A 14,792-nucleotide genomic window follows, 5' to 3' on the forward strand; every position below is an offset into this window, starting at 1 on the left:
ATCTCTTGAAATGTCTAGCAATTCATTTTTCTCATTCATTCTAAACCCAATAATATTCTTTATATGCCAAAAGAATAGGCTGCTTAATAACTGAGAAACATTCTAAGGACATCTAGTTTATCCCCCCCCCCAAAAAAAAATGTGCTCATTTGGGGGAGTGCTTCCATTCCATCTGAGAAAAACCTCCGCGCCAGGATCTGAAAAAAAGTAAGAGGACGAACTGAAGTCTCGGTGTTTTACATCTTTCGTCATTCGGCCGTTGGTGGCTAATATACCAGTCGAAAAATTAGCCACACATTAACTCTTTCCGGCACGCTACCTTTTAAAGTCAGAGTTTTGATAAACAAAAAAAAAAAAAAAAAAGGTAGGCAGTAGGCAGTCTAATTAGGCCTAGAGGAGTACACAAGTAAAATTTTGTGAAGATAGCACTTATCGTTTTAATTCTATGGTTGTGCCAAAAGTGGGCACACTGATTAAATAGAGCTTCGAAAAGAGTGCTGAAACGAGCATTGTTGTCAATGAACTGACCGATGAGATGCGGAGAAACAAAGAATACAGACTCTCAGTTGTTCTAGATTATCGGTGAGCGGGGTCTGCGCACACCTAGGATTCGCCGTTTAATTTTAGGCAAGATTTCAGGGTAAAAATTTAAAACTAATGTAGAATAAGGTAGCATGCAGCCAAAAAAATAACATAGAAATTTCTTTTCAAACAATTCCTTTTATACCCTAAAAAAGTCTGGAAGATTTCTTTGAAAAATGAGGGTCTTAAAAAACTAAACATGGCTAAAATATATGGACTGGTTTGTGTTGAGCTGCCATCTACTATAAATAAAGAAAGTTCAGAGTAACCTATAGTAACCTCTAAATCCTTTTTCATTCAATTTTTCTGTGCGAACAGAAGGAAAATTTTAGGTGTGTCCACACCGGACACACTGTGCCGCAAAGGGTTAAAGGCTTTATGATAAATATTCGATAAGTTTTAGTGTAAAATCTCTCCGAATTATGTATGTATCTAAATATGTAATAAATATAAAATGTATTTAAATTCAAAATTTTCGCCATACATAATCGGTGGATTTCACGGCGCACTACTGAATCGCAAAGCAATGACTGGAAAATGCTGCTGTAAAATAATTATTTTTCACAGATTCTTCTAACAGTAATGATTACGAAATGCATTGATATTTATTTGCATATTTATTATATAAATTGTGTACTTTATATCAAATTGTTTATAGTTAATTATTTCTTTTCACAAGAATCGAATAAAAGAATTTTACAAGCAATATGAATACACTTGAAAAATTACTACAGGCGCGGAAAGGATAATTAAAAACCCTTGAATGCGAATTATTTCGTGTCACTAAATGTGCATTTTCGTCTCTTGTTACATAATTTATTTGAGTAAGTAGATTATAGACTTTTGTAACATGATAAATAATTCATTTATGCTAAAATGCTGCATTTTTTCCTCTGTTTCACTTCAAAAATATAACATTGCCATTTTTCTTAGGATCCTCTGAATTCAGTAATTAAAACAGGTGAGTTCGTGTGTGTTTTATTCACTCATTTATACTAGTTTTAAAATTTGCCGTTTCACTGTGTTCGTCATATGCCTTGTAAATTTTTTAATTATATCTATTTTCTGCAGTTCCAGGTATTACAGGAATTCTCATGATTGTCATACTTTGTATACTTTCTTCAACTGCTGTAAAATACGTTAGGTATACATATTTTGAAGTAACTTATCTCTTACTGTTATTTATTACTAACTTCTTATTTGATTCTTGAAAGCAGAAATCATGCTTTTTTAAAGCAGTCAGCTCTGAAGTATTCGGAATGAAAACATACCAAAATGTAAATTATTTTCATTGAGTTTGTTATTCTAAAATTAATATTTTTTATAGGAGTACCAGTTTTTAATATAATAATTTTAGATATATATAAATAGACTTATATAAGTATATTTAATCTACGCTTATTTTTAAAGCATAGTATTTATATAAACACAGTCTAGCAATATTTTAATAAAACCATTCATTATCAAATTCTACTGAATATCTTAAATGTTTGATACATGTGTTTGAGCATTATCATACATATGTTTATATATCATGCCTAATTCAGGAATTTGAGCTACACCAGTCACAATTGTTAAGAAATGATTTAATGTGTAGAAATTAAAATATTTAAATTAACGAGTACTTCAGATGCTATTATACAGTTATCTAATAACAACAAAATATCCCATTTGACTTTAAATCAAAATTTTGTGGGAAAATACAAATTTTATCCACTGCTGAGTACAATATATTATTATAGAGCATCATGAAGTTTCGTAGCCATCCATGGTAGCCCAATATATGGTAGTAGGTGGTCATTTTTACCTTTAATCATCAAGGCTCAATTGTGTGTATATGTGCACTTATATCAACCCGAATATCGAGTTTCCAGTATTGAATGACTATTAGTCATGTGGAATAGGTAGTTACTGCATTTTATTTAGACTTACTAATAAAATAGGTTACTGCTGTTTATTTAGTTTCACTTTTCGGTTTTATATGTTTTTTATTTGAACTTATGATATGTTTTCTTGTTAATTGTTGACCATTTCTTCAATCTGCTTAATTTATAATACACTGTCTTTCTGTATATACAGAAAAGTATACACATGGGTGCCTGTCTTCGTACATAACTAATATAAAAATTAAATTATCAATCGATATATTACTCAGCTATTATAACGAGGAGCTGAGTGTTACGATAGCCAGTTCTTAAGCATTAAGACTTAAGCTTAAAACTTTCATGACGCTTATTTTCATATTATAAAATCTAATTAATACACTTTGTTAATTATAATAGGAAGGTAATATAAAAAAATAGTAACATTGTAAAATTAGGCTATTAATCACTAAAAATAAATGCATATGAAAACGAAAATTAGAAAACCTAATAATGATAAAGGAGAAAACTGCTGAGATACATTCTCATCGTTAGAAGAGAAAACATAGCATTCAATATTAATTATTTTCTCGATTCATCTCTCAGGAACAGATATTAATTGCTAATTTATTCTGTAAAAGTATAAGACGTTACATCCATGAAGAGACTTATTTTACTTGTCGGGCTAATTCAGAACTGGAAAACTTCTCAAACTGAATTTATACCTAACAAAAACCCAATACCTATTACATAAATTTGTTACTCTTCGTATACTAAACAGTCATATTCACTAAAAATCATATCAGAGATTCAGGGGAATAGCTATATACTTACACAACATGCAACTGAGTTCCACGTAACTGTATGAAACTTGAAGAGTCTTAAATAAGTGTTATTTGCTCATATTATGCTTTTTCTCAGCATCTTCTTAGGCACTTCAAATGCACACTTCTCAGTACTGACTAATGGCAAGACTTGATGTAATATCATGGATTGTTCTTGCAATCAATTTTGTCGCTATAGCCTTCTTAAATAGGTAAACAGAGAAAAAGCTAATAACTTTTAATGGAAACAAAATCACTAGTTTTTTGTGAATGCTAATTGTTAGTCATTTCACTGCAAAGTGGCTGTGCGCACCTCACGAACATTGAGTAATAAAAATAAATAACAAGCTATATACTGTAAACACTATAAAAATAAATAAAAGAATATAAAAAATAAGAGAACCCATGGAGAAATGAGTTGTAGATTCGAAATTTAGCATGCCTGCAAATGTTGTTTAAAAGATTCTGCAAATGATTATAATTTCAGCGCCAATAATATTGTAGTGTTTATTGAATGCGCAAGAGAGAGGAGCATAGTGCATTATTTAAATGAAAAAAAGTTCTCGCTCATGGCAATTTTAGCTTTATTTTTCGGTTTGGTATTGCAACCTATATGCAAAGATGTCTTTGAAACGTAACTGATGGTGCTATTAACGGTTGTCTAATTGACAAAGATTTCGCATCATATGGCCTAAGAGAAGCAGTTGCTCATTTTGGCTAAAGCGGATCAGGTAAGGAACATACAAAATACTAGAGAAGATCTGCAATCAAAAGAACCGCCACGACTGCGCAAACGGAGTTGTGTTCATCCATTTACTGCAGTGAACTTCAGATACTATATGATCGTGAATACCACGCAGAGCGCAACGTTTCCGGCTGTTGGATCAATAATTTCATGATAGACTCATCATGAGAAAGGTCGGAGTCTGAGGTTCCCTCGAAGGGAATGACAGAGGAAAGCTTAAGATTTGTTATTCGAATAATGGCAAAATATATAAGGACTGTCTGCCTAAGGGAAAAAAAGGAGGGAGACTAGCTATATCGAGAGAACTTAAGGATTGTGGAGAGATTACAGTAAAGAGAATATTTTGTAACGCATTGCTGTCATGAACAAGAAATACACAAATAACTGTATGTATAAGGAATAAGGTAGATGAACCTCTTTCTGTGCAAATCAAAGTGGGAATATTTGCCTATGATTTGTAATACAAATTTATAACTCTGCTCTTTTTAATTTAAAAAGGCCAGAGGTAAAGTTAAAAGTGTGGGGGGACACCAGCGATGTACCATAGGTCAACTGGTAATGCCTTCCCATACTAACTCTTAAAAAAGGGGGGGGAATTGCAAGTTTTATAGGAATTTACATAGACTGAAGCTTTCCAAAAGGTCTAGAGTTTGCCTATTATGGTACATCGTGCAATCCCACAGTACGCCCTGCATCCAGTATTTAATTCAAATAATGATGTAGGACATAAGTAGATTACAAAATAGTCGGAATACAATTTGAGATTCACAAGATAAATTGAACATCTGATTTGGTGCAACAAAAATAGGAGATAAACATAATTAATAAACAGATAAACATAATGAGATAATTATAATTAGTACTGGCAACACAATGTTAAAATGAATTGTAATAATAATGCTAAAGAGGTGGGTGTCCATGGGTTATTTCAGATATATTGGTTTATTGCAGTTTATAAAGTTCACGAGGGTAGCCATTTTATCCATAATCACAGCATGTAAAAGTTCACTAAGCAGTATGTGGACTTACACTTGACAGAGATCTGGGCCGTAGGAAGAGAGTCGTTGCATAATTTTCTGAAACTTTGGATACTGATGTTTATCTTTAATTAAAAACCTTTGGAATGCTAGAAGATCAGTTCTTGGGGATTTTATGTGAATATCCTCAGTTAAGGGGCATAAGAAAGTGTAATGATCAGGAGTTCCCTGTTCCCCACATATACAGATATCAGAATTTGCCAAATTTCTTGCGTAGAAATATGTGGGGAAGGGTCCATGTCCTGTTATAAAGTAATTTAGTGAAGGATTCGAGTACAGAGATGCGATGCTTACATTGGAAATCAAGTTATATGTGCGTCTTCCCTGTGGAGCATTGTTCCACAAATCTTGCCAAGATTTTGAAGCAAGTTGTTTTAGTTTGTACTTAAAATTTGAGCGAGGCCACGGAATGATGATTTCAGTACCATCTTGATTAATAGCTGCTGCTTTGGCTAGTTTATCTGCCTGATCATTACCAAAATGGCCACTATGTCCTTTGATCCATGAAATTTGAATTTTGTAGTTTGGAATTTTGCCAAGAAGAGAATTTATGTCAGGTATCAATGAAGAGGAAGGTAAGGGATTCTTAATAGCTAGAGTAGCTAGCTGCTTGAGAGTCGGATTTTATGCTAAATTCGTTGAGATTTTTTAGAATGGCTGTTTATTCGCTGCTTTTATAGCTGACAATGCCGCTTGGAAAACACTATTATTATTATGGAGATGGCCTTTTCATTTGATGATATTTGAGGGGGTAATTTGAAAAAAGACTGCGGAACCAACTTTTCCTTCAATTTTTGATCCATCAGTATAAGCAATTGGAGATGAACTTGAATTTTCTTCAGACGTGGCGAATATTATTTTGCTGAAGCGAAGCGCTGGATGGATAAGATTGGGGTTAATTTTCTTTCCATAGTTGGATGGCCAAAAGGTTTGATTGTTGAATTCTGCGGCTTGGTTAAGTTGAAGGACTTTCATATAGGCGCTTTCCATTTCTGCTTTGATTGGTAATGGAAGAGTACCAGCTAAAGTATCAAGTGCTATATTTGAAGTTGTGCGATACGCCCGAGTAATGCAAAGAGTAAAAGGCCTTTGAATTGAATTTAAACATTTGATCTTTCTCACTGTCATTGGTTGTGCCCAAATTCCGGCTCCGTAATTTACCATTTTTGAGATGACTGTTTTTAGAAGAATATGTGTTACATGGGAATTTAAGCCCCAGTTATATCCATGCATACGTCGGAGGCAGTTACCTATTGATGTTGTAAAGTTTAATATTTTGTAGATGAGGGATCCAGGAGAATTTCTTGTCGATTGTTAAACTGAGGTACTTGGTTGTAATCACAGATTTGATCTTTTGATTGCCAATTTTTAGACCTAAAGCTTTAGTTATATTTTGCCCTGGTTTATGGATCACTGAAACTTGGGACTTACTATGTGAAATTTGTAGTTTTTGAGTTTTGCAAAGTTCGTTAAATAACTGGAGTGTTTCGTTGCAATTATTCTGTAAAATGTCTCTGATACGGTCACTTGTAATAAAAGCTACAATTTTTGAATGATCTGGCCATGGATAGGCAATGATGTTGTTGAAACTGATATTCCAGAGATCTGCACTCATGCAAGACCCCTGAGGACATCCTCTGACTTGATTACGCACAATTTCAGTATTGTTGTAAAGAATCATACTTTTCCTGTTTCTGAAGTAATCTTGAATAATTAGAAATAAATTTTGAGGGCACTTAAAGGAACGCAGCGCTTGTAAAACTGCTGGACATAAATAATCAAAAGCTGATTTTAAGTCGGGACATATTATTGCAGAATGAATTTGGTTGATTTTATTGTTTCTGACTTGTTCAAGAGCTGAATTAATTGGAGGACTTGTTGAAAGTAGGCATCGAAATCCAAACTGGTTATTGCTTATTAAGTTTTGGCTGTAAACATGAAATTTTAGGCGATCAATAAGACATCTTTCCAAAACTTTTCCCAGGGCTGGGAGAAGATTTATCGGACGATAAGATTTAGGTTCATCGGAGCTTTTATTCTTCTTATTGAAGAGTATTATATTACCAATTTTCAAACAATCAGGAAAGATAGAGAGCTCTATACATCGATTGCAAAAACTACAGATTATGTCAGGATGCGCTTGATTAATTTTATAATGTGGTTATCGATGCCATCTGAGCCTGGTGCCTTTTTTAATGCTAGGTTTTTAATTATTTGCTTTATTTCTTGTTTTGAGAAAGGAATATCGTTTTCTGTTAGTGGAATGTCATTGCAGTTACGGATTCTGGTTTGAGTAGAAGAATCTTCAGCTGGATCAACTTTTAGAAAGACAGAGTCAAGAATCTCATTTAATGTTGAGAGACTGGCATCCTGAATTTCAGCAGAACTTGAAAGCAAATTTGAGAAAAGTTGGATTTGCGACGGTTTAAATATTTTACTACTGGCGATCTTGTATAATGTGCCATAAATTTCTTTATTTTTTGAACAGTATTTGTGCCAACTTTTTAATTTAGATTCGAGAATCATCTTTTTGTAGTTTGCATTTTCTTTTTTGAATTTGAGCCAGGCTTGGTGTCTTAATTCATCGTCAGTAATCGATTTCATTTTCCGTTTCAATGCTCTCGCCTTATGCTTCTGAGCGCGTAACTCTTTAGTCCACCAATTTATATGAAAGTAATGTTTTGCAGATTGTATTGGAAAGGTATTTTCACAGATTTCTTGGATTTTTGTTATAAAATCTTCTGTAGCTTTATTTAGATCTTCTTTTGTTGAATTTAGTTGGAAGGAAGAAGTCATTGGAAGTGCGGATTGTTGAATTTGCTGAATAAAGTTCTTTTCTTTCTTTTTAGTAATTTTAAAGCGTTTCATTAAAACTGAATCTGAGTTCTCTTTGATTTCAAAAGTAATATATTTATGATCTGAGTGGGAGTTCTCTTCTTCAATTTTGCGATTTGAAATCGAATTAATTAGGTGATGGGAAGTAACTACAAGATCCGGCCACCCTCTCCCATACATTGTTTCGAAAGAAGATAAATCCGAGGCTTGATTATGAATAACAAGATTATGTGAATTGAAGAATTCCTCAAGGGACCTTCCTCTTGGACTTGTGGAGTTGTACCCCCCAAAGCTGGTCGTGTGAATTGAAGTCTCCACAAATTATGTGTGGACCTCGGAAGGAAGACGAGATGGATTCTAAATCTTGAAACAAAGGAGAAATATCCTCGAAGGGAGATGCATAAATACTTGAAATAAGTAGTTGAGAGTTGGAACTATTAAGGCAGATTGTAACTAGGTCTCTTTTGGCTGTAATTAGAATTGGGTGCCAGGTATAATTAAAACTGATGATAGCTGCTCTGGGATGTTTATTAGGAGACCGAGGAGAATATTGAAAGACATTCCAAGACGTTGAAATGCTACTTACTTTCCCTTCGATACAATAGGGTTCTTGGTTTAAAACAAAGTCTTTATGGTTGTGAGTTAAGAATTCTGCTAGATGGTCAGAAGCCGTTTTTGCTCTTTGTAAGTTGATTTGGAGAAAACGAATTGAAGAAAATGGTATTGAGTTTTTTAGCAAGGTCGGGGGTAGATTATTTTGTACATCATTGCCCATGTTATAATGAGTTGAAGCGTTGTTCTTTAAATTGCGCTCTTGCATGTTGGTTGCAACTGAAGAATTTTTAGTTATGGATGATGGCAACATGTGAGGTTGTGGCTTTGTCCTGGTATAATAATTTGTTGAGCTGACTCCTGTAAGTCTGGCATGTTCTTTCATGAGCACCGTGATCAGTATGCAATGAAGAACCAGTTTCTTGGTTACTGCGCATACCATTTACACAGAGTTTTTCCTTTGAGGTACACTCTCTATGGGAATGTTGATTTGCGCAGATGGAACAGCAGGGAGGATTTTGACAGCTACGACTATTATGTCCAAGACCCTGACAATGAAGGCAACGGGGAAGTGAAATGTAGGGACGGAAAGAACACGAATTGAATCCAATGAAGACTCTTGACGGAGTAAAACAGTCACTAGAATCTGAAGAAGTTTCTACAATCCATTTATTTGTATTTTCAGATCGGTGAATTGGAGAACACGAAATATCAAGATTATTATTTGATGTAATTTTCAGAAAAGCCGATTTGATATCTTCAGCAGCCGCTGAAGAGGGTACATTAAATACTATGAGTTTGGTACTTTTGGGTTTTGAAGTACGAACAGTTACGGAGGCTTGTAGTTCTGAATTTTCAACGATTGAGCGGTGTAAGTGTTCTAAGTCTGCTTTCTTTTCGACACAGATTAAAAGCTCATTAGACTTAGTAGTACGAATATTATTGATATGAATACCAATTTTTTGTGGATTAAGTGTCGAACTTAGTTGGTGTCTAATATCTTCAGGTGTTCTTTCTGAATCTTTAGGTTTCAGGAGTAGAATATGATCTCTGATTTGACTTTTTGGAGCCTGTTTCAAAGAAATGTTTTTGGCGGTAGCAACGGCGTAGGAATTTGGTGTTTGTTCTAGAAACTTTGTTTCGAATAATTTTTTAACTTCGTGTTGTTGCTGCAAATGTTCCTTCACTTCAGAAATAACTGTAGTATTTGAACGCTGAAGAGACAGTTGCTCTCTCAGTTCTGAAATTGTACCTTCGTGCTTCGCTAGAGTAAGTTCTTGGTCTGCCACTATTTGACGAAGAGCTGTTAAATGGCCAGAAATATATTTATGCTCTTGGGTATTAAGTTTTCTATTTTTGCCGATGTTTAGAAGATCTTTAATTTTATCAGTAATTCGTAGAATATCATTCAATCTGGAGGAGTCAGCATTTTCAGGATTGCTAGTTAAAGAATGAGAGATGTTTAATAATGATGGTGAGGAAGACCTATCTTTAGAAGCCATCGATAGGAGTTTACAATTTCATAGAGCACACAAAACAAAAATGACAATAAATCAGAAACTATTCATAAGCAGAGCAGAAAATTACTAGTACATGAAGTTAACAAAAATAAATAAATAAGTAAATAATAGTGAATAATTGCTTATTAGAATAAATGTTATTACTCACATAAAGTCTGACAAAAATAATTCTAAATTCAGGTGTTATGCAGATCCAATATTTCTTAGGAAAAAGAATATATATATAAAGTAAGAAAAACAAAATAAATAAAAATAAAAATTATCTGTTGGTAAATACTATATTATGTCAAGTCTTAACCAAAGGTTAATTAATTAAATAACTGTGAGTTGTAAGACGTACATTATATTAAGTCGTTAAGAGGAGTTCTAAACCTTTTTCAGACAGGTATTTCTGCAAGTGAGTGTTAAGTAATCAGTATTATACTTAGAAAACAGATATAACAGTATGTAAAAACTTTTCAGAATTATGCAAAACACAATGTGATAGGTTAGGGGAGTATAAATAAGTATGAAAAGACACACTAGTTACATTAACATATGTATATACGATTCTAAATACCAAATAATAATACGAGTAATAACAATAATTGTAGTGAAAATAAAATAATAATAAAAAAGAATTAAAAAAAGTATATTCTTTCCTAAATTACAAGACTGCAGGAGTTAATAAATAACTGATAATGTGATGATCTGTGAAGATGCAGTATTTGAGCCCGTTTCATTCAGTGCTTTTATCCTTTTAGAACTTTGGTTAAAGATTTAAAACACAATTGTTGAAATTGGGCAAAAATGCTCCGCCACTGAAACTGAGAAAGCCGTGTGCAATGAAAGGGCGCTGTTCTTATTAGAGCTGTAACAATAGAGCACGGTCGTGGACATACAAATACAGTTCAAGGTCGCCTTCCAACTGGTTTCGGGGGCAAGTATGTGGGAAAAAATCTCTCTGTAGAAGATGAGGGGGGGGAATGGAACACACTTGCACGTTAAATGATGTAAAATAATTAAAATAAACGCCTCAGAAGAAGGAACGGGGAAGAAATTTTCAACGAAGAAATAGTGTTTAAGAGCCTACCTCTTGAGTACGATTTCAGCGTTGATAATCTTGTAAATAAGTTATAATCCAAGAAAAACTTGCATTAATTGAGCTGAATATGGCACTATTTTAATGAGCTGTACTTCTTTAATTGCTTGAAATAATAACATCAAATGGCATCCATAGGTATCTTGGGAATGTGAATTAATCAGAAAGTTCAATTAATTTTATAGACGGCAGCACTATTACACAGGAAGAGTATTATAAATAACTTGTGATCCTTGGCACTTCGCTTAACCACTTTCACAAACAAAGGAATATCGGCCGCGTTTCACAAGAACAATAAAAACTAAGTATTTGCTGAAATAATGGTCGTGGGAACTAAAGCTTTGCAGCACTGTGTTCGCGGTATGTTGCTGAAACTTGTGCTATACAATTGAAATCGACTTCTGTAATTTAAACGACACTTACTACAAAACAAGCGGGAGCACGTGAAATTGCAGCCTACACAACTTGCTGAACACTACACCACTTTAAATAGAGCAGAGCAAGTCATTTTGTCCCCGGTACGATCTTTGTAGGTCCTAAATTCTGCTGCCTGGTGCTTCCATAAATTCTAAAAAATTTGCCCCGCCCCCCCAAATTCTGCGTGCTCTAAATTCTAAAAATTTCGCCTTCCCTAAATTTTGACGCTCGATGGTTCGCTTAATTGTAAAATTTTGTGTCGCCCGGTACGGTCGCACTGGTTACACCAGATAATGTGATCCAGCTGATGTTAATTTACTGTTTATGGTTACACAAAGTTCATTTCCCTTACTAACTTTCGGCGCAATGTCACAGAACAATTTCAAACGTACTTTTATGAGCATTCTGGATCCCTTATTTCGACGAACAACGAGTTGTTGAGAGAAATGAGACGAAAAGTTGAGATTAGTGCATTGATCCTAATGCGCCAATGCTAGCACCACTCTTCTGTGCATGGAATATAAATCTTCCGGCCTTTTTAATTGCATGTTTGGTACATGCAGATTAAGCGGATATTGCCTTTTCGTCAGTGTAGCATGCAGATGGCGAATGCTGATTGAGGTGCGATTTACGAAAGCCATCAACATGAAACAGGTAAAAAATAGGGGACCAATACTGAGCTCTGTGGGATACCTACTCTTATGAGTCTAGTATTAGATCATGCATTTTTTTCTGAGACCGTGAAGCACTTCTTTTTGATAAAGGATCAGATAACTAAAATAACTTATTCTATGGAGAATAATTCTGTTATACACTTTTCCTAAACTGGCAAGTAAACTAATAGGCTTATAACCGTAAAGTTTAATTAAATCTTATTTAAGTAATGAAATCACTTTCGCTTTCTTGTTTTCAAGCAAATGACGCTTTTCATCAAGTTTCTAATTGCATAATTTGTAATGTCATCATCGGCAGCCTTCTAATTCAAAATTCTTAACTACATTAGTCGATTCTTAGGGGGAATCTTAACTAACTAAACTTCCTTGGGTCTTCATCCAGTCATTAGTAAAACTGTCGACTTTCAGTACAAAACTGAGCTTGAACTGTTTCTGGAAATAAGCATTTTGGCATTTTTGTGTTCTAAAGTGCAATCTAATGGTCAGCGTAGACTGCCCTATTACATCTATATTTTTTTCTTAAATTTATTTATGAACGAAAAATAGATTCTTTCGGGAATGGGAATATTATCTTCACATTTGCCCTCCTTGTGTTTCTTAATAAGTTTCTTAATCTGTTTATTTATTTGTATTTTTTTAAGCTTAGGATCCCATGTCAAATGCCAGCGTTTCCTTAAATAGTTTTTATTACTTAATGGTATTACGGATATTTCTGCGAAGTTTAACTATGTGTTGATCGTTGGGCATTCTGTGCGGCACATTTGTTGCTGCTTTTGAGTGGTAGTCTTTTCAGTATCTTGTTTAGGATCTGAGAACTATTAATACATGAAGGGTTTCTGTACACGAGGTTATAAAATAACTTCCAGGTGATAATTTTAAAATTTGGCAAGCATCTATAATTTCGTTTTGTACTTTAGGCGATATATGCGATGCATTATTAGCAGATTATTTTGAATGCTCTTTCAGCATTTTATCTCCTGCATCAGTTCAGATTTTAAGCAGATTGACGGAAATTCGTGATGGTTATGTTTCTTGTTTTCATCTGTTTCGTTAATTTGGTCGTAATCACGATCTTCTAAAAAGAGGTCCATTTTTGCCAAAGAAAATTACTTTGTTAATAACAGAACTAAATTTTGTCTATTTCCTTTTGCCTATTGGCAGTATCAAAAATATGTATTACGACTTGTTTACGTCCTTGTATAAAGCTCCTTAACCTGTCAGCAAAGAATGTACGTGATATTTTTTTCTTGGTGCTCACGGAGTTTTTATGTCAATTTGCGCCAGAAACAAAAAAGTTGATTAACAAATTGTTTCAATAGCTGACTATTTTATTTGCCGGCATATTTTGGCGTTTGGAACATAAAATAAAAGTAGCGAATACTCTATCAAGGGTTATCGAAAGATGTATACAATTTTAAAGGTACCGTAAGGTATTTTTCATTCTTTAAGCATAACATTTTTGCTAAAATCTATATTTTTATAGTTTAACAGCTTAGAATTTTATAAAACAAATTTATAATAATCAAAATCCCTGTTGTTAATTATCGAAAAATAACCAAGATGTGATTTTTGCGTAAATGTCACTAAACTATACAAATTGCTATTATCCATCACACAGTGAATGTTTCTTTCATGCGAAAGTGTCCCGTTTTTCGATTTGTATGGAACTGCCGTGTGTCGAAATGCTGTCAGAGCACTGTCAAGCGAGCTCCTGAATGTGAACAAAAAACACCCCATCTGGTGACCGAAGCTTCAAAGCAGTGCTTCACTTGGGTCATGCGCCCTTTGGGCATACAAGTCATTGAGCCGGACACGTTGCATCTGAAATGCAATATTTCGACTTAATATATAATGAATGAATAAATGAATCTAGTGCCGGTTTAGCCACTCCTTCCCTTCTTACCTCCATGCTTCTTACAAACACTGACTCTGAGGCACTATTGCAGAGACAGCAAAAATATTTCTATCTTTTTCTGAGAAACAGATTTAAATGGAATATTTTTTTTCTCTTGATGAACAAGTATCAGGAAAAACAAGAAAAAATTTTGGAGGTGGGGCATATGTCCCTATGTACCCCCGCCTGGATATGCCCCTTCTCTGTTTTTTACGTATTTTTGCTTCAGCAGAATTTTAATATTCTGTTGTGCTATCATTATGTAATTCTGACTTTAAAGTGTTTCAAATGGACTCTTAAACAAAAGTGATAACTGTCTACGAATACTTTAAACTATTAAAATAAGACGTAAATGGTACACTTGCTGAAAATATTCTTTCATTTTTGATTTATTTAAAATTCTCTATCCATCCTAATTCCAATATTTTTGCAGGATTGTGAGCTACGATTTATTTTGGTACAGTCATCATCTTTTCTTGATCTTCTTTATTCTTCTGCTCAGCCATCCAATGAGGTTAGTAATTATCTGTTGTTGTTTTACGCATAAATAAAAGAAAGCATTTGGGAAATGAAATATTTTTGTTTCATTAATATTGTGTTTGCAGTGGACTGTTGAAAGAACAGAACAATGTACTTACACATCCACCGGGATGCAAAATGAATGTATCCGATACGATGGAAAAATATTCCTTACAGATATATCAAATATGTACAGAACCCGTCTTCATTTCTCAGAAATCAATGGTATGACTAAACTTTAATTTAACTT

At 33.9% G+C, this 14,792-nt stretch overlaps 1 protein-coding gene across 25 annotated transcripts in view; it reads left to right on the plus strand.

Moving 5' to 3' along the window:
• Positions 1-14,792, plus strand: part of LOC118203271 (NADPH oxidase 4-like) — a 365,714-nt gene that overhangs the window by 93,752 nt on the left and 257,170 nt on the right. For all 25 annotated transcript variants that reach the window (XR_015038575.1, XR_015038569.1, XR_015038570.1 and 22 more), the window contains 4 exons: positions 1,516-1,543; positions 1,654-1,726; positions 14,457-14,537; positions 14,629-14,767. Coding sequence is in view for 16 of the 25 variants with exons in the window: in XM_085807835.1 (XP_085663961.1) it covers positions 1,516-1,543; positions 1,654-1,726; positions 14,457-14,537; positions 14,629-14,767 (321 nt within the window). In the remaining 9 variants the exon portion in view is untranslated. The remainder of the gene's footprint in view (positions 1-1,515; positions 1,544-1,653; positions 1,727-14,456; positions 14,538-14,628; positions 14,768-14,792) is intronic.

The sequence above is a fragment of the Stegodyphus dumicola genome, chromosome X1, assembly GCF_044657685.1.
Source record: "Stegodyphus dumicola isolate Sdum_Otavi_A_Nest chromosome X1, ASM4465768v1".
NCBI lineage: Eukaryota > Metazoa > Arthropoda > Arachnida > Araneae > Eresidae > Stegodyphus > Stegodyphus dumicola.